This window comes from Tursiops truncatus, chromosome 11 (assembly GCF_011762595.2).
Source record: "Tursiops truncatus isolate mTurTru1 chromosome 11, mTurTru1.mat.Y, whole genome shotgun sequence".
NCBI lineage: Eukaryota > Metazoa > Chordata > Mammalia > Artiodactyla > Delphinidae > Tursiops > Tursiops truncatus.
Window position 1 is genome coordinate 82460 of NC_047044.1, and position 22173 is coordinate 104632.

A 22173-nucleotide genomic window follows, 5' to 3' on the forward strand; every position below is an offset into this window, starting at 1 on the left:
GTGAACCCTACTTCCTGCCGCACTCAGCTTGTCATTAGGACCTGTGCGGGGTCAGGGCTGGCGCTCAGAGCCCCCACCGTCCCGCCGCCCAGCCAGGACAGGGCAGGGCCTCCCGAGTGTTCCCGTGTACACAATGCGTACACCTGTGCTGCAGGTGTGTTCGGTTAGGCTGCAGGTGTAAGGCAGCCCGATGCAAGGACAGTGGAGGGGTGGCTCCTCAGTGCTGACACACAGGTCTCTGGAACAAGTCTTTGGGAATCTACACCTGGCCTCACTCTGGGCTTGGTCCCATTTTTATGAACTCACGACGATGCAGCCTGCCTGTTCCTGACCACCTCCTCCTTTGGCCACCACAGTGCTCAGCAGGCCTCCCACCCGGCACTGTTCGCGTGTGTCCTGCGTAAGGGCTCAGCAAGGGGCGTGGCGCATGCGGGAGCTTTCGTGTGAGAGAAGGCTTGAGCTCCAGCCCTGCCACTTCCTGTCTGATGCCTCTTAACCTCTTGGCGCTTCAGCTTCCTCATCTCTGGAGACCTGCGCCCTCCCACGGAAGCGCGGAGTGAAGCCATTCAAAGCTCATAGCACAGGGCTGAGCCCCCAGCAGCGCCCCCAGGAAGGTGGCTGAGGTCGTCGCCATCATCATCATCATCACCACCATCATCATTTTTAGGCCAGCCTTCCACCCCCACTGCTGGACACAGATTCCGTGCCAGGTCCGGCCTGGGTCTCCTCCCTGCTGCATTTCTTGCGCAGCAGCTCAACACCCACAAGCTTGTGCGCGAGACGGAGCCACGTGGGACAAGCTACTGCACCTGGGACACGCCGGAGGGTCAGCGTGCCACGTTCTGACCCAGGGTAAAGACAAGTCACTTTCCTTGTGATGAAAACGGGAATCCAAACAACAGCCGTGAGCATTTCTCCAGCACTTTCTGCGCACCAGCCTCAAGGTGCAGGACCTGCATCTACCATCACCGCGAGCAGTTACACAGTACTCAGTCTGTGAGTACCGCCCTCTGTGCGAACCTCAACCCTGAGGTTTCAAGGCTTGAGATGTGTGCCCAGGGCCACGTAGCCAGGACAAGGGGTAGGAGTCCCGGAGTCTGACACCTCAGCCAGCGTTCAAGTGGGTGACAGGCGGCAGGCTAGGGCAAGGGGGATTAAAGATGAGCCACCCATGGACCGAGCACAGGAGGGTCCAGGAGGGTGAGCAGGGACCAGCTGGCAGTCTCCACTGAGGCTTACAGCCTGAAGGACAGGCACTTAGATGCGGACCTGTGGTGGTCAGTACTGAGACTGGGTGGGGCTGAGGGACAGGCCATCCAGGCAGATGAGGGCAGGTGGAGAACAGCCAGTCCTGGTAGATGTCACTCAGAGGGAGGCAGAGACAAAGGTCCCTAGATGAAGCAGGAGGGCGCTGGGGCTAGGCCTCAGGGCCCCAAGGCAACGCAGAGCCCACAGAGGACCAACTCTAGGGATGTGAGGTGGCATCTTGTGCAGAAAGCCCCCTGTGGCCAGAGGGATGGACTAGAGGGTGAAGCTGGGGCAGGAGGTCAAGAGGAGACCAAAGCTGTGGTCTCCAGACGCTGAGGCACAAGACACTGAGGCCTGGCCAGGTAAGGCTGCAAGGACGGTGAGGAAGCCGGCCATCCCTAATTTGTCCGGGGAGGCAGAGAATAAGGAGGAAACCACAGAGGATGCCCAGGGCTTAGGCCAGGGAGGTGAGGGGGGAGTGCCTCTTGGCTCCAAAGCAGCTGCAGTCTCATGTGTCCTCTCCCCCACCCTCCTACCTACAGAAATGACCCATAGCGGTCTCTGAAGGACCACTACTGTCAGCAATTCATGCCATTATCTCTCAGAAACCCCCACTCAGCAAAGTATCTGGCACGTCTGAGCCCAAACACACACACACATGCCCGGCCTTTCTTGACACCCAAGCATGGTTGGTGCTCCCTAGTAAATGTGCTTTGCACCCCCCATGTAACTGCTGAGCTGAGCTGTCTGCAGACACGTCACCTCCTCCAACTGAGCCCCAGACCCTGCCCAGCATCAGCCTAGAGTGTGCATCAATCAGCTGGGGTCCTGGGGTGAATGAGGGATTGGGTTTGCAGAAACTGGCCAGATGAGTGAATAGAAGACAGGTAAGGCAGCTGTGTGACCTTGGGCAAGTCATTTTACCTCTGTTTTCTCATCTATAATCCAGAGGTGCTGATGGTGTTACCTCAGCAGGGTTCCTGTAAGTACTAAATGAACCAGTGTGTGTAGAACACAGAGCGGTGGGGTACACAGGGACAAACGGATGCACGAGTGGAAAGGTCAGTGGGTGAACAGTTGGACAGACAACTGGACATGTCTGTAGGTGGATGGATGGACAGGTGGGCAGGTAAGGGAGGAGCAGTGGGCGGGGCTTATTAGATGACCCAGTCTGGGGTCAACAAGAGAGGAGATGGCCAAGGGTGAGATGTGATGAGGCCCCAAGGAGACAGGTGCAGAAGGCAAAGAGGCTAAGGACATAACCTTGAGAAAGACCCACATCTTGCAGGGGAACGATGGGCACTGAACAGGTCCAGCCTGAGAACTGAGGGCAAAACCAGTTAAGTGTTGTCTTAGAAGCCCTGGGTAGGAAAATTCCATGGAGGAGGGAGCAGCAAAATCAAATGTGTCCACTGGGAGGAACGCCCTGGAAACCACTGGTGACCCTGGTGAGAACAGTTTCAGGTATGGACAATTCCCTAAAAGGCCGAGAGGCAGGCAGGGAATGGAAGACAGCAAATATGGGTGACTTCCGGAGAAAACTGGCTGTGAAGGAGAGGAGAGATACAGAGCAATAACTGGGGTGCCGGGGGGAGGGGAGAGGGCAGATTCAAGGGGAGGGTAGCTTAGCATCAGAAACGGGACAGGTACTCGGGCTGGAGGGGGCACAGCCAGGTAGGATATGGAAGACCCAGGGACAGGGATGCTGGTGTCCGTGGGAAGTACAGACGGGGGTGCCCACTGGCAGGGGGTGACAGATGGCGAGAAGCCTCAAGGGTATCTTCCAGCAAAGTATCTCTGGGTTGGGGCCAGGGAGAGACAGGACTCAGAGAGAAACCGGAAACCTCAGTCGAAAGGTGGGGAGAGACGGGGCCCTCCAGCCCCGCACGCGCTCCAGCCCCCGCCCCAGTCCTCCAGCCCCATGCAGCTCCCAGCCCAGCCATACCTACAGATTTGGTCCGTGGAATCCCCTTCCGCAGGGAGCCTGGCAGCTTCTCTGGGCCTGGGAGGCCCTGGCGCTCGAACAGTGACTGTGAGAGTTGGAGGGGGTGGGGGTATATGGAGGTTCCAGAGCACTGGGGTCCCCAGCTGCCCATCCAGCCCCACCCATCCTCCTCCCAAGCCTGAGATCAGACACCCCATGTGCTAATTCCAACAGTGCTAATTCCCATGGTGTCTGACCCAGAAGCCAGGCCCAGGCCCTGCCTCCAAGAAGCAGGGGCATGGCTGCGGGCCCACAGGGATAGGCAGCACTGGGCAGGGGTGATGCAGACGGGCCAGAGCAGTCAGGGGTCCTGGGTATGGCCGAGGTGAGGCTGCGGGAGCAGCCCAGAAGGTGCCAAGTGAGAGGAGTGGGCGGGGGGGACAGCGACACCATGTTGTGGCCTCAGCACGGCTGGGGTCCTTGCTCTAGGTGGCACAGAACCTGCCGAAGGCGGGAGGCGCCAGAAGAGTGAGAGCTCAGCACGAGCTGGACTGTGGCTGTTCTGAGGGCTGATGGCCCCAGGTGTCTTCGGGAGACGCTATGGGGTCCTTCACCCCCACCCCTGGAGAGTGGAGTCCAAATGATGGACCCTCACCCTCCAAAATGCACAAACACCCAGTAGGGGCCATGGCACTCTGACCCCGTGCCCCACCCATCCCCCAGCGCCCCCAGCTGCCAGGCTGGCTTACGCTGATCTCGGCAGGGGTGATCCTCCGACTGGTGGGCCGCTGTTTGACGGTGGCAGCTCTTGAGTCAGCATCCGCGATGTCTGGCCTCAGCGCCGGCTCCGTGGCAGCTGCCAGGATCTCGTCCAGCTTCTCTGCACAGCCAAGGAGGTGCCGTCTCAGCCACAGGGACCTCGAACCCGCTACCGCCCCCTGCAGCCCCACTCACGCATCCTGGCTGGTCCTCCCGGGGCTGCTGACAGAGGCCACTGGGCCCCGCCCACCTCGGCCCCTCCCTCCCCAAGGCACACAATCCAGACACAAGACAGGAGGCCCCACAACTTGTATCCCATCCAAGCCCCTCACACACCAGAACCCAGACCCTGCTCCAGCCTGGCCCCTCCGTCCTCAGGGAGGCCCCAGGGGACCCCGCGAACCCCACTCCAGGAAAAGCCTGGCTGACCATTAGGGAGAGAACCAGGCAGGGGGCGGGACTGTTTACAGCCCAGAGACCTCCTGAATTTCCCCATTTCCCTTTGCCCTTTCATTCTTCTCCTTAGCACGTGGCATTCCTCGCCTGCCTGTACTGCCACTGCACCAAAAGATAGGCTGTAGCCCCAGAACAGACCTGATGCACAGTCGCTGCCCACAGAGAATGTGTATAAAGCAAGAACCATGGGGGTCGGGGCGGGCTCACTGCCCGAGGCTAGAGACCTAAGAAATAGCTGCATGCAGATCAGGAGGCCACAGAACCTACAACCCCCGAAAGGCAGCCCCACCAAGGGTGGGGGGTGCAGAGAAGAGGACACTGGGAGGGGCAGTGCTGGGGGGCTTCCAGCGGCCCCTTAGAAAGCAGCCCCAGAAGCCAGGAGCGGGAAGGACAAGCCCAGGGCTGAGCCTGAACCAGGTGCCCTTGGGCGGCGCTCTTCAAATCTGTTGGAAAAGAAAAACTGTTTGCTTGTTTTTCTTAAAGCTACGTAATGTTTCTGAAAGTGGTGCTTTTGATTAGCGAGTGACTTGGAGATTTTGTTAAACACTTGTGTCTGAAACCTATCAGCTGTGGACGGATGACTGGGGAGGGCCCGCTTAGGGCCAGCACACGGGACACTGCACGGGCTGGGGGCAGCTCCCACGTGCACCTGGCCGCCACACTGCCCCTCTCATCCAGGAGCCCCACCGCAGCCCACCCATCACTCAGCCTCGAAATCCCTGAGCCCTTCCAGACTCTTAGGAGCTGTGCCAACCATAGAGGACCACGCATCTGGTTACACTTAGTCCTTTTATGCCCCAAGTGCCCCCTTGAAGAACTGTGGTCAGCCCTGACACCTCCTCCCAGCACTGCTCAGTCATTGCTGTGGGGAAGGAAATAAACTCCTCCGAGATGTACAGTACCCGACCCAACCCAGACCCATCCTGTATACTGACTGTTCTGACCTAATCTCTTTGCGACTTGGTTTCCTGATCTGATAACAGGCATTAAGAAAGGTACCTGCTTCAGTGTCTGTTGTGAGAATTAGCACACACGGCAGAAGTGCTACAGCTGTGCCCGGCGCGTCCAGCCTGGTCCCCGAATACAAGAGAGTTCAACAAACGCTGCGAGTGACCAGCAAAACACGCTCCATCTACAGACCAGCTCGCTTGGCCTGTGCACAGCTCCCAGCGCCACCAGGCGCAGACAGGGGCGGGCTGTGAGAGGGGCCTTCCTGTTTGCTTCTGTAATGAGGTAAGTAATTGCCCTTTGGAAGCTGAAATCACCATGATCACCATTTGCTAAGTCCGTGGGGATTTCCAGAGTTAGAAGAGGTTTATGTGGCCCCTCTCATGCTGCAACCACCACAGGCAGAAGGGATCACTATTGCCCCCATTCTACCCAAGAAGAATCTGAAGCTCTGGGAGAGATAAGTTGCCCCAGATCATAGATCCGGTAAGTAAGAGATCAGACTTAACAACCAGATTATCCGGAAACCACAGACATAAAGACATGAGCGGAGAGAAGATATTTCCGTGGGCCTCACGGGGCGCACGCTCACCCGAGCTGTGGATTTACGGGCTGCGTCTCTAGGTCCGGAAGCACTCAAGCTCAGAGACCCAGAGCAGTGTGCACGTGAAGTTATTAGCAAAGCGAATATTGTTGGCCATGGGGCCATGGTGCTGAGGCCAGACGAGACTCATTTTCAAAAGGAAAAGCATCAAGAATTCTGCAAACTACAAGCTGGTGAGGTTGACACCAATCCCCAACAAAATGAGAAAACTATATTCTTAAATAAATGACTTTAGATACTTAACAAAAGAAATGAAGCCCATTAGGAACCAGGTCTGGGGCACTACACTGGCTGTCAGGGTCGCTATGTGGCAGGGACGCAGCTGGGGATGCAGCTGTTTGAACCAGGACCCAAGCAGGGATGAGGGGCCTGCGGGGGCGACGAATCGCCGTCACTTCCCCTACGACTGGAAGAAGCACACAGGCCACAGCAGAGCACCCTGGGAGCCCCGCTAATGAGCTGAGGAAAGAACCAAAACATTCCAGAAATAGCTTGTGTGTCTGCCTCAAAGGTGTGAAGAAAAGTGTCCCCAGAGGAGACCTAGTCATCTGTTTTATACCTGAAAAGACCCTGAAAAGGGAAAGCATTTCACCTGGGACCGGGGCAAGGGCGACGGGAGAATTCAGAGGGTGAGATCGCAGGTCACACAGGGAACCTGGGCTCAGACAGATGGGCAAGTGTGTCCCTGGCACAGGGAAGGCCCAGTGGATCCCGGAGTGAGGGGTGGGCGGGCACCAGGCACAAAGACAAACGAGTGAACACACACGCCTGGGGCCACAAAGCCACCTCAGGCCCCTGCTTGGCACGGACTCCTGTGCAGCAGAAGGAGGCTCCAGGCTCCACGTGAGGTGCAGCCGGCTGGCAAAGGCCAGGCCCTAGACCCCACCAGACCCTGGACCTCAGCGCCCAGGCCCAGACTCTGTCCCCGCCTGGCTGCTGCGCCTCACGGAGCCAGGCTGGACATCCAGGACATCCAGGAAGGAGCTTCAAAGGATCCAGGGTGGGAGGTCTGACGGGAGGCGCGGGGTGGTCAAGTCAGCAGCTCTGGGGCCCAGATTCCCGCTCCTAAAGGGCCAAGCACAGAGGCGGGACCCACACACCAGGCACAGGAGCCCCAGGAAACAAGCAGAGAGAAGCGGCACGGGCTGGGGCTGAGCACCTGACACCCCCGCCCCCACCAGCCCGGTCACCTTGTTCCCCAAGCGAGCTCCACAGCTGGGCCCTCTGGACCCTTCCCGCCTCTGCTCCGGGCTGTGGCACGCGCTGTGGCCTCCACTGGGATGCCTTTCCAGCTCTGCCTCAGCAGCCCCCATGGCCCTCACACCGCTGCCCCCAGCTCACTCGAGCCCCCGAGGATTGTGGCCACACTCACCATCCCAGGCCCATCTGACCCTTCCCAGGTCCTTCCACTGCGCCCCCAGCAGCCCCCCCACGGAGAAGGCCAACAGGAGGGTGCAACCCAGGCTCCCAGACCCCCTGACTCGAACAGGAGCCCCTCCCACACAAGCACTTCCGCAGCCAAGGGTCAGGCAAAGCTGGGCCCCGAGCACAGCAGACGACTCACCCCCTTTCCTTCTCCGAATGGAGGCTTGGAATCGAGAAACAGAGTAAACGGGTGAGAGGCAGGACTCGTCCCTCGGCACCCGGGCCCCACTCCCCACTCCCACCCCTCCTAGCCCATCCCTTCCCTCCCGACAACCAGGACCTCCCAGACCCCCACCACCCCTGGCCTATACCCTTGTCAGATGGCGGGTGGCAAACCGACCCAAATACCAAGTCAGTACGTGAAATTCAAGGTGGGAACAACCACAAGCAGGGACAATGCCTGTGCGCATGCACGCGCACGCACGCACACACTCACACGTGCTCGTGTACGTCCACACACACACACAGACATGCACACACCTGTGTGGACACACAGCTAAGTCACACTAGGTTCAATCAAACGTTTGTTCAGAAAAAAGGCAAAACCCCATAAAAACCCATTTCAGAGGCCACCAATGGTGCAGTGGCCACCCACAAGCATTCCTGCAGTGTGTTTCCAACAACAGGCAAGTCAGCGTGTTTTCCAGACCAAGGCCAGTCAGGGACCACACCCTGGCATGGCACCTGCCCTGACATTCTCATCTCGAAAGAACAAGGAACCCAGAAGTTCCAGATTTCTTAGTGGAAAGAGGATGGACAGGAGGGGCTTGGACCCATCAGGGCCCCTCTGGCCTGGGCCTCCACCAACCTCTGCAGCCCCAGCACCTCCTTGGTTCGAGCTATGCAATGAGCACCTGCTGAGTGTGAGGGGCCCCAGGGCTGAAGGGCACTAGAGGGGTCCCACCCTCCCTCCTTCTCCCTCTCTCTCCCTCTCAGGAGAGTCCCCACCCAACCCCTCCTCTTCATGCCGTTTCTGCCAGCCACCTCAGCCCTTCCTTTTTGGGGACACCAGTGCCCCCCCAGGGGGCAGGATATACCTTCCCTTCCTCTTCCCCCTGCAGGGCCCTCCAAGCCACAGGGAGCCACCTTGCGTGAGCCCCATCCTTGCCACCTGCTTTTCTGTCACCTCACGTTTTCCTTTCTTCCCAGGTGTTCAGGTCATCTTCTCAATAGACCACAGACACTAAAGGGCCCTGTCAGCCCTCGATATCGAGACATAAAACTGACATGTTCATGCTGGCAACGAACCCACGGGCCTTCCTTCTGTCCCGTAAAAGCACAAGCACTGGATCATGGGATGATCGCTTAGGCACCTGGGAAAACCCTGATGCTGGCCTGGCTTCCTCAAACCACGTGTGTCTACAGAAGGTCGGCAGGTGGACTGGCTTCCCAGGACAGCTGTCATCCAGGGGCAGGAGTGGGTTTCCTGTGGGTTTCCTCTGAACAGAGCCACGGGAAGGGCCTGGGTCCAGTTCAACAAAAGCTGTGACCCGCTCACTCAGCAGTGTGGATGGAGGCTCTGCGGTAGGCTGTCCCTTCACCCTCCCCCAGACTCTGCTCAGGAAAAGCTGGTGAAAAGGATGCTGACCTCGGGCCGCAAGAGTGAGCCCCCTCCCTCTGGAAGACAGGGGTCTGTGGAGCAACCCTGTCACAAGGCAACAGAGGGGACACCCAGGCCAGAGAGGAAGGAGGCTCTTCTTCCATCCACTGGTCTCTGCACACAGAAGCAGCCCAGAGAGCAGAAGGCAAATCTTCTGTTTCTGCAGCGCAGAGTCCCTGGGTCCCTGGATGACAGACCTCAGGCTGCCCAAGCACCTCTTTCTGAACGTGCAGCTGAACGTGGCCACGTGACGGCCTCTGGCAAGAGACTCCCAGGAACCACCCACCAGAGCCTGGTGTGGGGTCTAGCCAGACCCAGCTGCCTACTGGTATTGGTTTATTGACCAGTTTGGACCTTCAATCAGTGCAGTGGGTCAGCTCCCCATGACTAGCCTTGCACCCTTGTGACCCCGGGGCCCGGAGCGTCTCTGCCTTACTCTTGAATGAGCGAGGTTACTAGGCATAGAATTCCAGGTGCAAAGGCATTCTGACCCAAGACTTTGAAGTTACCGTTCCGCTGTCTTCTAGCATCTGCTGATCAGACCTCCGCTGTCAGTCTGACCCCCGTTCCTTTCTAAGTCATCATTCTCTGGCAATTCAGGTTTTTCTTTTCGTCTATGGTGTTGTGAAATTTTACTATGACAGGTCTAGGGGTAGCTTTGTTTTTACTTCATTGCTTCAGACTTACACTCCTGCAAACTGGAGTCTCATGTCCTCGTTCAATTTTAGAAAAGTCTTAGCCATTTACTCTTCAAATATTGCCTCTTCCCCAATCTTTTAACTCTTTCCCTCTGGGACTCTATTTAGGCTGGGATTTTTCTCAGCTGGCCTCCATATTTTTTGTCTACTCTTTGATATTTTGCATCTCCTTATCTTTCTGTGCTGAACTTCGGGTAGTTTCCTCAGATTATCTTTTAATTCATAGTTTCTTCCTTCAGGTGGGTCTACCATATTGTTTCCCAGGCACGGATTTTTAAAATCTCAGGGGCTCTATTTTTGTTTCAATAACATTTCTTTAGGAATCCTTTTAAAATCTGCTTATCCTGATTTCCCCCCCCCCCCACTGTGTTGTTCTTTCATTATGAGTTCTGTTATTTCTCTCAAACTTTGGCTTTAAACACCTTGTTTTGTCTCTTTCATAGCATCCTACGGTTCCCAGTTCTTCTGATGCTAATTCCAAGTCCTGGGCTTGGCTCTACTTCCCCCATCTCTTGGCTTTGTGGGGGTATCAGAGCCCCAGTGCCCTGCCCATAGGATCTGTATCGGTCCCAAGCCCTCATGGACTATGGGAGCATCTGCTTCCTCTCACTCCCTTGGCTCTGATTTCTCTCTTCATTTACGAGAACTGGGAAATTCCTCTTCTTTTGTTTTGAGATGGCTGTGTATTTTTAGAGTTTTACTTTATTCAGAATATTTATGGGGAAGAAGGTCCTGACCACATCAGCCTAATCTATCTTGGTGGCTGTTCTCCACACCAAACTAAACTGCAGTCAAGAGTACCTGCTCAGGGCTTCCCTGGTGGCGCAGTGGTTGAGAGTCCGCCTGCCGATGCAGGGGACGCGGGTTCGTGCCCCGGTCTGGGAAGATCCCACATGCCGCGGAGCGGCTGGGCCCGTGAGCCATGGCCGCTGGGCCTGCGCGTCCGGAGCCTGTGCTCCACAACGGGAGAGGCCACAGCAGTGAGAGGCCCGCGTACCACAAAAAAAAAAAGAGTACCTGCTTGGAAGGGAAGGGCTCAGCAAAGGTCTAGGGTCAGGGATCAGTCCATGAGGGAGGTCAGAAATAATTTTAGGGGACAGGTAAGGGTTCCTTCTATGGCTGGGGCAGAACCAAGCCTGAAGCCAGGGTTGGGGCTCAGTCTAGAACCAGGATCAGGGCCCTTCCTGTGCCCACGACTGGGCTAGAGCTCAGCACACGACCAGAGTCAGGGGTCCTTCTATGGCTGGAACGAGAGCAAAGTCTGGGACTCGAATTGGGTTCAGGTTATAGAAGGATCGAGCACGTTAACAGCCATGTGCATCGGGACATGCCACGATAAAGGTGTTCATGGTCGTGTAAGTCAGGGCACAACCATTCTTAACTGTCACGTATGTCAGGACACGGTCATGTATATCTGAACATGCCAATGATGAGGCTATTAACGGTCACATATATCGAGACACACCCACGATGAGGCTGCTGGTGGTCACCCTGGAATCGTGCCCTCCACATACCCATCAAAGCCTCAACACACTCTTGTTTGCCTCCTGCAACTTACGAGGACCTGTCCCATCACCATACCAGCAATGTTCACAACGGCCCCGCGAGGTCGGCAGCTCACTCTACTGAGCCCTGCTTAACTGATGTGTGAACGGGTGCTGAGAGGGTACAGGAAATGCGAAGACCACACAGCTAGTGCCTGGCAGAGCCGGGAGCAAAGGTCAGGCCCCCTTTTCTCACTTGGATGAAATGAAGACGTAGAGTCATACCGGAGGTGTGGAGGACCAGGGCTGCGTGCGCACACGCATGCAAACACACTGGTGAGCCAGGGCCTGAGTCCCCACCGCCACACGTGGTGGTCCCACTGTCTGTCCCCAGCCCTGTCACCCTGCCCCTCAGCCCTCGATCCATCCACACGTCAGCTCCCTTTTCAGCCCACAGACACCCAATTCCCCCACCACTCCAGCACCCACCCATCTACCTCTAACCTGTCCATACATCCACCTCGCGGTCCTCCCTCCCCTCTGTCTCTGCCTGGCTTCGGCCCAGCTCCCCTGACCTGGGCCCCCGCCCTGGGCTATCTGCCCACCGCCTGCCCTGCCACTCACCCAGCTCCTCGAGCTCCGCCGTCATGGACTTGGAGCGCAGGGTCAGCGTGGTACTGGGGGCCCTCTTAGGGGGCGGCGGGGCTGCAAAGAAGAGGGAGGCCTTGGACCTCCTGTCCAGCAGCAGGCAGCGCGGCGTGGCCAGGTGCAGGTGCCACCTGCGCTCCACCGCTTGGATCTCCTCGTACTCCCGCGAGGACGAGTCACACTGCGCCAGGATCTTGTTCAGGCTGCGGCTGGATGCAAACTTCTTCATGGCGCTGGGAGCTCAGGGGGTGCTGAAGGCCGGGCTGGGCCAGGGCAGCCAGGGCCTCAGGCGGTGGTCGAGGGCCCCAGGGGGGGTCACAGTGCTGGCCAGCCTCAGCCCGAGGGCCCACGTGGAAGGCTTCGAGGGCAGAGTCATGGGGTGGGGGCTGGGAGGGGTCTCCCGGCAGGCCGGGCTCCTGCTGCTCCAGCGCCCGCCCCCCCCACCAGGCCTGGAGGCCGCTGCCCCTCGGGGGACCAGGGTGTGGTCAGCCAAGCCAGGGCCTGGGCTGGGCTAGACCCGGCCAGCAAAGCCTCCTGGGCCCAGGCTGTGCCGCGACGTTGGCGCGGGGAGAAGACGCTTTTCCTCTTCCCTCAGGTGCCGCCTCCCCCTTCCCTCCGACAATAAGCGGCAGCGGCAGCGTCAACCTCACAGTTGCTATGGCAACCCCGGCCTCCAGGCAGCTGCTGGCAGCGTCGGGAAGGAGGGCTCTTCCATGCCAGGGGCTGGGGGGCGCCGGGAAGGAGGGGGCAGGGATCTTAGGAGGGCAACCTGGGGTCAGAGGCCGGGAGAGGGTTGGCTGTCTAACATCGGGGATTGGCACCCAGGCGGCGCACGTGGGCGTTCGCCTAGGTTCAGGCCTCTGACGTCAGCAGTCAGCAGTCTGGGGCCGGGGGTGATGAGAGGAGCATGGGCCTGGGGTCAAAGGTCTAAGGTCAGGGGACAGAGCAGGGAGACTGGGCACAGAGGTCCGAAGCCCGAGCCCTCACCTCTGCGCCGAGCCCCATCTTCTTCAGGCTTCCTTGTCACTGACACCACCTTCATGACGAGGCGGTTCCCGCCCTGGCGGATCAGAGCCACCACCTGCTTATGCCCGACCTTCACCACGTTCACTCCATTCACCTGGGACAGTCAGGGCCCGGGGGCCATCCAGGTGAGTCCTCCTCGGGCTCGCACAGAGGCCAGCACCCCACAGGGCCACACAGGGAAGGACGAGCCTCACCTCGATTAGGAAGTCCCCCGTGCGCAGCCCGGCCCTCCAGGCCACGCCCTCCACGTCCACCGACTCGAGATACTGAAGCGCTGGGAAGGCCGGCGTGGGCGTGAACTCCTCGATGGGGGTCTCTGCTGTGGGACGGGAAGAGGGCAATGAGGACGGCGTCCTGCCAGCAGGGTCCAGGCGGAGGTGGCTGCAACACAGCAACCTCCCACGAACGACCTGGGCCGGGGGGCGGCAGGCGGGGGCTGCCCGGCGCGAGAAGAGCCAGCCCGGGAGTCCAGGACACACCCCTCTGAGAGACCCCCCCGCCCCCGCCACTCACCCCACCAGAAAGGCCCCCGCTCCATTAGACACGCACAGCAGAGATCCTGGGAACCAATGAGGGAAAGGGCCCGCTGCCTCCTACCAACATCCCAAACCAAGAATACAGAGTCACAGCAGGGAGAGGAAGCGGGTGGGGGAGAAGAAAGGGGGGCAGGGGCGCGGCAGGAGGAGAGCAGAGGAGAGGAGCAGAGGCAGGACACAGAAGACACCCCGAGTGGTGCACAGCCCTTGCCAGCCGGGTACCCCGCTCCGTTACCTTTGGCCCCCCGGAGCACAAAACCAAAGCCTTCGTGGTCCCGTTTCTGCAGGACAGCCACCTTGTCGTCAATGACATAATCGCTGACAGAGGAAAACAGAAAGGTGAGGAGAACCCTGCCGGGAAGGCACGTGCCCCAGACAGGATCCCACGGCAGGGACACAGCCCACCCTGGGAGCTGTCCTTGGACTCACCCGGGAGGCCTCCCTCCACATCTGACGCTCCATCGCACGCGTGCCCACCCTCGCCCGCCTGCCCACCTGCCCCACCTGTACCTGTGTGCAGAGAGGCTGTCATAGGAGCCCACCGTGTAGTGGCGGAAAAGTCGCTTCGTCCGGTCCTCCCGGGTTTCTGAGGGGAGGTTCAGGAGCTGACAGAGGGTCTCATCCTCCACGTGGCGTGAACCGCCCCCTGAACCACGCCCGTCACCAGCCGCACGCGCGCACACACACACACGCACACGCATGCACGCACGCTCACGCACACGCCCCTGGCATGGTAGTGCCCACATGGAAGTGGGGGGTCCAAATCCTGGCGTCCTGGGCCCAGCGGTCCTAGGTGGGAAGGCTGAGGGGGCCATGCAGGAACTCTTGCCTCTAGGGGTCAGAGTCCAGACGGGGGCAGGAGCTGTGGCTCATCTTTCTCCTGAGTGGCTGCACACAGCAGACCGGACAGGGCCAGGGCAAGCACAGAGAGAGTCAGCAAGCCCCCAGACTAAGGGCAGAGAAGGTTGCGCACGCACACGTGTGGCCTGGAGTCACGTGTAAGTGCTGTGTTCATACAGGCGTGTCTCTGTGACCTGCAGTCACGTGCAGGTGCCGTGCTCATACGCGTGCCTGTCTGTGTGTGCATGACCCCCAGTCATGCGCAAGTGTCACGCTACATACCCCTGTGAACTGGCACTGAGGTGGCCCTGTGTCTTCAACGTACCCCTCACCACAGAGCCGCTCACCCCCATGGGGTCCTTTGCTCCAGACGCCACCTCCATGTATGGGGGGCTAGGTCCCCCTATCCTGCTGTCACTGCATCCCACAGAGCTTTATCCCCGTCTGTACTCTTGATCTCAGAGTCCCTCACAGCCACTGCAGAGCTGCCCCAGCCTCGGCCTCGCTGATGTCCTGCAAGCCCGCAGGTTCCAGTCCGCACCTCCAGTCACGACCCTCCCTGCTCCAGGCTTACTTCTCCAGCTGCCTGTACACGTACACTGGATTCTCTGGTACCCTCGCACCCACTCCTGGCCCCCAGCCCCCAGCACCTCTGTCTCCAGCTCCACCACCACCTGTAATTTCACCCCTCAGCTCCTCCCCCCTTCTCTACCAGCTTAGCATTCCTCAAGATCAATTTATTCATTCAACAAGTACGTACTGAGCTCCTACTACGTACCAGGCTCCAAGAATGGAGCAGAGAACAGAACGAAGCCCCCCTACCCTGCGGAGTTTACAGGCTAAACTGTACAGATGAAGAGAGAGAGGAGACGAGAAACAGGTACACACAGAACGTGTGGAATGCTGGTAAGCAGTAAGAAAAAAGGAAGCCGTTTGGGGCGCTGCAATTCTAGGTGGTCACGTGAAGGCCTCCCCAGGAAGGGAGAGGTGAACAAAGGCACGAGGACGTAAGGGAGCAGCCCTCCGTGTGGGTAAAGGCTTTCTGGGACAGTGAACAGCCTGGGCAGCTGGGGCGGAGGGAGCAGGAGAGAGAGCAGGAAAGGAGGCCCGAGAGGGGACCTATGATTCTGACGACTGTCTCCACTAACTGTAAGCTCCTGAGGGTAAGGACCATGTCTCCACTAACTGTCTCCACTAACTGTAAGCTCCTGAGGGTAAGGACCATGTCTCCACTAACTGTCTCCACTAACTAACTGTAAGCTCCTGAGGGTAAGGACCATGTCTCCACTAACTGTAAGCTCCTGAGGGTAAGGACCATGTCTCCACTAACTGTCTCCACTAACTAACTGTAAGCTCCTGAGGGTAAGGACCATGTCTCCACTAACTGTCTCCACTAACTGTAAGCTCCTGAGGGTAAGGACCGTGTCTCCACTAACTGTCTCCACTAACTGTAAGCTCCTGAGGGTAAGGACCATGTCTCCACTAACTGTCTCCACTAACTGTAAGCTCCTGAGGGTAAGGACCATGTCTCCACTAACTGTAAAGCTCCTGTAAGGACCATGTCGCAGTTGTTTCTGTGATCCTAGCACCAAGCACAGCACCTGGCACACAACAGGCGTTCCAAATGCCAACTGGAAGGACAGACAGGTGGACAACTGGCTGGGGCGGGGGGGTGGATGGATGGAAGGATGGATGGAACAAGAGGTAGACAGAAGGATGGATCAAAAGGTAAATGTATATATATGTGGATGGAGGGAAAGAGAGCAGGGTAGGGAGGTGGGGGGATGGATGGAAGGAGGGGATGGGTGGACTGGGTCTGCTAGGTGGCTTGATGGATGACAGGATGGGTGGGTGAGTGAAAGCATAGATGGATGTAAGAGTAGACAGAGGGGACTTCCCCGGTGGCACAGTGGTTAAGAATCCGCGTGCCAATGCAGGGGACACGGGTTCGATCCCTGGTCTGGGAAGATCCCACATGCCGCGAAGCAACTAAGCCCATGCGCCACAACTACTGAGCCTGAGCTCTAGAGCCCGCGAGCCACAACTACTGAAGCCTAGAGCCCGTGCTCCACAACAAGAGAAGCCACCGCGATGAGAAGCCCGCACACTGCAACGAAGAGTAGTCCCCGCTCGCCGCAACTAGAGAAAGCCCGCGCGCAGCAACAAAGACCCAGCACAGCCAAAACTTAATTAATTAATTTAAAAAAAAATAGTAGACGGAGGGACTTCCCTGGTGGAGCAGTGGTTAAGAATCCACCTGCCAACGCAGGGGACACAGGTTCGATCCCTGGCCCAGGAAGATCCCACATGCCACGGAGCAACTAAGCCTGTGCGCCATAACTACTGAGCCTGTGCTCTAGGGCCCACGAGCCACAACTACTGAGCCCGCGAGCCACACTACTGAAGCCTGCGTGCCCTAGAGCCCATGCGCCGCAACTACTGAGCTCACATGCTGCAACTACTGAAGCCCACGTGCCTAGAGCCCACGCTCCGCAACAAGAGAAGCCACCGCAACGAGAAGCCCGTGCACCTCAACAAAGAGTAGCCCCTGCTCGCCGCGACTAGAGGAAGCCTGCGTGCAGCAACGAAGACGCAACGCAGCCAAAAATTGAAAAATTTTAAAAAAAGAGTAGATGGAGCAGTGGCTGGATGGAAAGAAGAGCTCCTGTTAACATCAGAAGACACAGGTATCAGGAAAAGTATTGATCTGGATTTCAGAACCCTGCCACTAACTTGTGTGATTCTCAGTATGTTCGACAGTCCCTTTTGGCCCTCTCCTTATAAAGCAGGAAAATTCACCTTGGAGGGGCCCCCTAGGTTCACCTTGGAGGGGCCCCCTAGGTTCTGATGGCCTATAGTCTGATCTCACTGGCACCGTCCCCAGTGCTCACACCCTCTCCTCCCTCTGCAGCACACCTGCACCCACCACCCTGCCGTCCCCAAAGCCAGAGCAGGCCAGGCCTCTCCTCACCTCCACCACACCCTTCTCCACGCTGACCCAACTTCGGAAACGTTCACAGTGCCTGCCTGCAGAAGGACTCCTCCCCCAAAAATGACCCTCTGCAGATCACTGGACTCCTATTTTTATATTTATCGACCAAACACAAATTATTACATAACGCAAATGAAAACACACAGCATGCCCCCCCCACCCCCAGTACTGGAAAGAAAGGAGGAGGAGGGAGGATGCCAGCCAGAGCCATAGCTTTGGTGTTCTATGCCAGCCTCCCGGATGCCCAGGGCCGCCTCCCCACTCCCTCCCCTCACAGCTCAACTCTCCCTGCTTGCAACTGCTGCTTTCACCCAGATGGGTGCCGTGGGAGCCTTGCTCTCTGCTGACCCAGGGCATCGGCCTGGCCCACACGTGTTGGCAGTATCCCCTCCTTGGCCTCTAAGTCCCTTCTCTGTCCCTGCTCCAGTCTCAGAAACAGATCTTTCTTTGGATCTGGGCCTGTTGGAAGCAGCTTCCTGTTCCTGGGCTGCCCTCTCGCCTCTGGCAGAACTCAGCCCCTGGGTCCCAGATCAGAGACTCTGCCCAGAGCAGCTGGCGGCCGGGCCTGCAGGTAAGGACAGAGGTTATTCCCACCCCCTCCCAGCAGGCAGCCCCCGCAGGCCCGTCTCCCTGCCCGTCCATGAAACGCTCCCATCTACCCAGGTACCTTCTGACACTTTCAGATGACAAATCCCAGAGCCACCCCTGTCTAGGAGCCCCACCACTGCCCGGAGGCCTACAGCTCCTTCAACAGGTTGCTCTGTGTCGTCTCCCTTCTCTATGACTCCAGTCCAGCCCTGCCCATCCCGTCTCCGTCTCCCTGCTTTGCCCTGCCTGGGCCATCACCCTCATCCTAAATGACCAGCACGATCAGGACAGCGGCCCCCCAGACTCCTCCTGCGACACCGCCACAAACTTTAGCCCCTGGTCCCAGGACGCGGGACCAGCCCTCACACTCCCCACTCCAGCCCTGCCGCCCGCCCCTCAACACACAGGTTCGCTCAGCCAGAGCCCATGAAGCGTGGTAGCTACAGCACAGAGCCTGCAGCCCACTGCCTACACTGCAAACGAGACTGCGCCCTGGGCTGCGGGACAGAACCCTCCCAGAGGTGAACTAACAACAACTGTCCCCGCCTCCCAGGCACGCCGGGACGAGTCAGTGAACTCTTAGATGTAAGAGAGCTTAAAACCCAGCCAGGCATCCTGACACTGCTTGGAGCACACGGGGTGCCAGCACGTGTAGGTCTAGAAGGCCACGCCGTGCCCTGGCCAACAGGCCGTGCCCTGGCCAACAGGCCGTGCCCTGGCCGACAGGCTCTGCCCCCACCCCCACCATGCTGACCACCTAGATGGTCCTAGCGATCCTTCAAGGCTTAGCTCAAACAACACCTCTGCTTTAAAGGCCCCCGGACTCCTTCAGACCGACCCAGGGAGGCCCCTGTGCTCACGCCTGTCACAGCCATGCAGTGTGCCCGCCTGCCCCTCGCTAGGCAGAGAGCCAGCCCCTGTGACCCCAGCTCCCAACACAGGGTCCAGCGCACGTCAACCACCTAACAAACATGGGCTGTTCTCAAATTCCAGCTCCAGTCCAGACCTCCCTTCCTTCCTCCCCAGCCTCAGATTCAGCTCCAACTGCCCCTGGACCCACAGAGTTCTCAGACCAGAACCTTTATTGCCCACCCTATAGGGGCGCACAGGACCCACTCCCTACGCAGGTCTCGAGGCCCCTCCTTCCCCTCCCCTCTCCTGTCCAGTTGGCACCAGAGCCCAAACTTCCGAAACCACTCCCCACCTCAACATACCACCCCACCTGCCCACGATGGGCAGAATACAGGATGTCGTGTCCCTCCCAGGCTGCCAGCCGCAAGGAGAGCCGTCAGGGTGAGGCGGTGTGAACAGCCAGGTATGAGAGTCAAGGCTCCACTGTGAAGCAATTATACTCCAATAAAAATAAATAAATAATTTATAACAAAGGCTCCTGCTCAGGAGTGGGTCAGCGGCCACACTCCTGCTTCCCTGGGCTCTGCCACGCTCCACCCAGGGCAGGGGTCCAGGCCACACAGGGGTGGGCTCCCCTGGGGAAACCCGCAACCCAGGATAAGGGAGCACAGCAACCCTGGCTCTGAGCCCTTCATGTGCAGAAAGACAGAGGAATGCACCCTGGGTCCAGACACACCACTAGTGACCACCACCTAGCCACCGTTCAGGAGGGGGCTCCCTTGTCCCACCAGCTCTCGGGGCCAGAAATAATACCTGCGGGTCGAGGGGCCTCCTGGGTGCGCAGTCAGCCCTGGCTGGGGTCTTGAAGGGACCCCGCTCCTTTCCACCGGCAGGACCACCTCAGATCCCAACTCCCAGAGGGGTCCTTCCTGGAGGTTCAGGTGGTGAGCAGGGTTGGACCGAGGCTGCTCACCAGCCCCAGGAGCCACGGCCTTTGCCCTCACGTCCTTCCTGCAGGCTAAGGATGCAGCCATCCCCCACCTGCTGCCCTCAGACCCTCCTGGCCCCAGGGCACCCATGACAGCCCCTCTGGGCCCAACTGGCCTCATTTCCTTTTGGCTGGCCCAGGCCTCCCGGCACTGCCCACTTGGACAATCTGTCCACTTTGGAAAGATGCCTCTTTTCTCATACTGACCTCTTTACTTGTCTGCCAGCCACACGGCAATCACACACTCCAAGCACCCAGCATTTCTGTGAGAACCGTGTCTGGGAAGGGTTGTGGTCACTGAGAGCCACATGTGGGATCACAGACTGGTGCACGTTCATACGTGTGCGTCCCATGGGCGCGCACGTCACACGTGTCTCCACAGCTGTCCAGGATCCAGATGCACACGTGTGTGTTGGTAAGTAAGTATGGGGTGAACGCGTGCCGTGTCTGTCATGTACACGAGTTTGCACCTACTTCGAACGTGTGTTTGAGTTTGTTCTAGTCTTTTCTCTGTGTATACAATGAGGATCTGCCTCCAAGCAAGACCAACGGGAAGCTGGAAGGGGCGGCACCCTCAGGGGCCACCCAGGGGACGTAGGGGTCACTCACCGTGCCGCGTGTCATACTGTCTCATCTGCACCTCCTCCACGCAGTCAGCCGGGAACCAGCCTGTGCGGCCTTTCACGGTCCCCTCCCAAAAACCGCCCTCCCCAATGCTGAGCACTGGAGGGACAGAAGCCAGACGGGCTGTCAGGGCGGAGGAGGGCGGCCGGAGGGCCACACCTCTCCCACCAGCACCACCAGCCCCACCTCCACCTCCTCGGGCTCAGGCTCTGCCCACCCACCCTTCACGTCTCTCCTTCCCTTCCCGTCCCTTCCTTCATCCTCCTGTCTTTTCCCCTGGGAAAATTTTGGGATCCACACAGAAGACAGAAAAGAACAGATGGGCACAGCACAGGATGGGCATGTGGGGGACAGAGAGACGCACAGATGGACACACTCGAGGGGGGGACAGGAGGCAGAGGCAGGGGCCACAATCCTACTCCTGCCCTCCCAGCTGACCCCTCTCCTCCCACCTCTTCAACCAACCCCCAACCAACCTTGCTCTGTCGCCCACCCCAGGGGTCACGGCCAAGAGCTCAGGGTCATTGTGCTGCGGCCAGGGGATTAGGCCACATGATGGGCCATGGAGAGCTGACCCTCGCAACTGTGTCTTTCTTAGGCTCCACGGGCAGAGAGCGCTCATGAGGTGGGGACCCCAGTGATGACAGAGACCCTCGTAATGCAAGGGGCTTGTCATGGCACAGGACCCCCTCATCACAGACACCCAAACTGTCACAGACACCCCCAGAATGGCAGAGGGTTCCCACATATCGCAAGCGTTTCCAATGAAAGAAGTCCCAGAAGTGACACAGGAACCCCATAATTCAAGGAAGCTCTGTAATAGGATAAGGTCCTACGAACACAGAGAACCCCACCACCACCAGCCCCGAGCATGACACAGAAACACCCCCATGACGAGAGGAGCTTCTGTTGTGACACGGAAAACCCAAAATGACAGAGGATGGAGAGGGACCCACGACAGGAACCCCATAAAGACAGACACCCCTCCCTGACAGAGCCCTTCACAGCGACACAAGGAATCCCCAGTGGCAGATGCAACCCATAATGACCACGGCGACTCAGAGTTCCCAGGGACACCCCTAATAACAGACACCCAAAATGGCATCAGCCCCTCCACGGTCGCCGGGAAGCCGGGCCGGGCACCCCAGAGTGGCGCCCGCGAACCCCAGGAGGCCCCGCGCCGCGCCCCCCCGCGACCGCGCCCCCCGCGCCCCCTCACCCTTCACGGCCTCGCCGCGGTGCAGCGGGATCTCGCCCTCGCCCTGCGGGCTGTGCGCCTTCACGGCGATGAACTTGCGGCCGGGGACAGCGCTGTAAAGTTTCCGCTTCGGGCCCCTGGGCGGCGGCGCGGGGGCCGCGGGGGGCGCCGGGCCAGGGCCGGGCACGGGACCGGGGCCGCCGGGGCCGCCGGGACCGCTCGGGCTGTAGACGAACACGTAGGTGACGGACGCGATGCCGGGGGGCAGCGGGCACGCGAAGCCGGCGCCCGGGGCCTCCATGGCGCGCGGCCCGGCCCCGCCGCCGGCCTCACCGCAGCCGCCGCCGCAGCGCCCGCCGCCCGCCGCCCGCCGCGGCCGCCCGCCCGCCCGCCGGGGGCCCGGCCCGGGGCCGCTCCATGGGCCGCGCCGCCGCGCCCGGCCCGCTCCCGCCAGCGCACGAGCCGCGCCCGCTCAGGGCTCCGGGGCCGCGGGGCTGCGCTCCCGGGCGCGCCGGGCTCGCTCCATGCCACGGCCGCTCCGCGCGCCCCGCCTCCTCCGCGGCCCGGCTCCTCCCTCTGCGGGCGGCGGGCCGGGCTCCTTCCTCTCCCCCCTGCGGCCCGGTCGCCGCGGCCCCGACGCGGGAGAGGCCGAGGGGCCGAGGGGGACTACGGTGCCCAGAGGGGAAGGTGGGGGAGGGGTCAGTCCGACGGAGGAGCGCGGGGACGGGGGAGGCG

The 22173-nt window shown here is 59.5% G+C and overlaps 1 protein-coding gene across 7 annotated transcripts in view; it reads right to left on the minus strand.

Annotated features, from left to right (window-relative positions):
- SHANK3 (SH3 and multiple ankyrin repeat domains 3) overlaps positions 1–22173 on the minus strand; it is a 54776-nt gene that overhangs the window by 16214 nt on the left and 16389 nt on the right. For all 7 annotated transcript variants that reach the window (XM_073787981.1, XM_033865709.2, XM_073787980.1 and 4 more), the window contains 9 exons: positions 21460–21662; positions 20226–20339; positions 13867–13942; positions 13592–13674; positions 13015–13139; positions 12782–12914; positions 11771–11851; positions 3922–4052; positions 3194–3278 (listed from right to left, as the gene is read on the minus strand). In XM_073787981.1, coding sequence (XP_073644082.1) covers positions 3194–3278; positions 3922–4052; positions 11771–11851; positions 12782–12914; positions 13015–13139; positions 13592–13674; positions 13867–13942; positions 20226–20339; positions 21460–21662 — 1031 coding nt within the window. The remainder of the gene's footprint in view (positions 1–3193; positions 3279–3921; positions 4053–11770; positions 11852–12781; positions 12915–13014; positions 13140–13591; positions 13675–13866; positions 13943–20225; positions 20340–21459; positions 21663–22173) is intronic.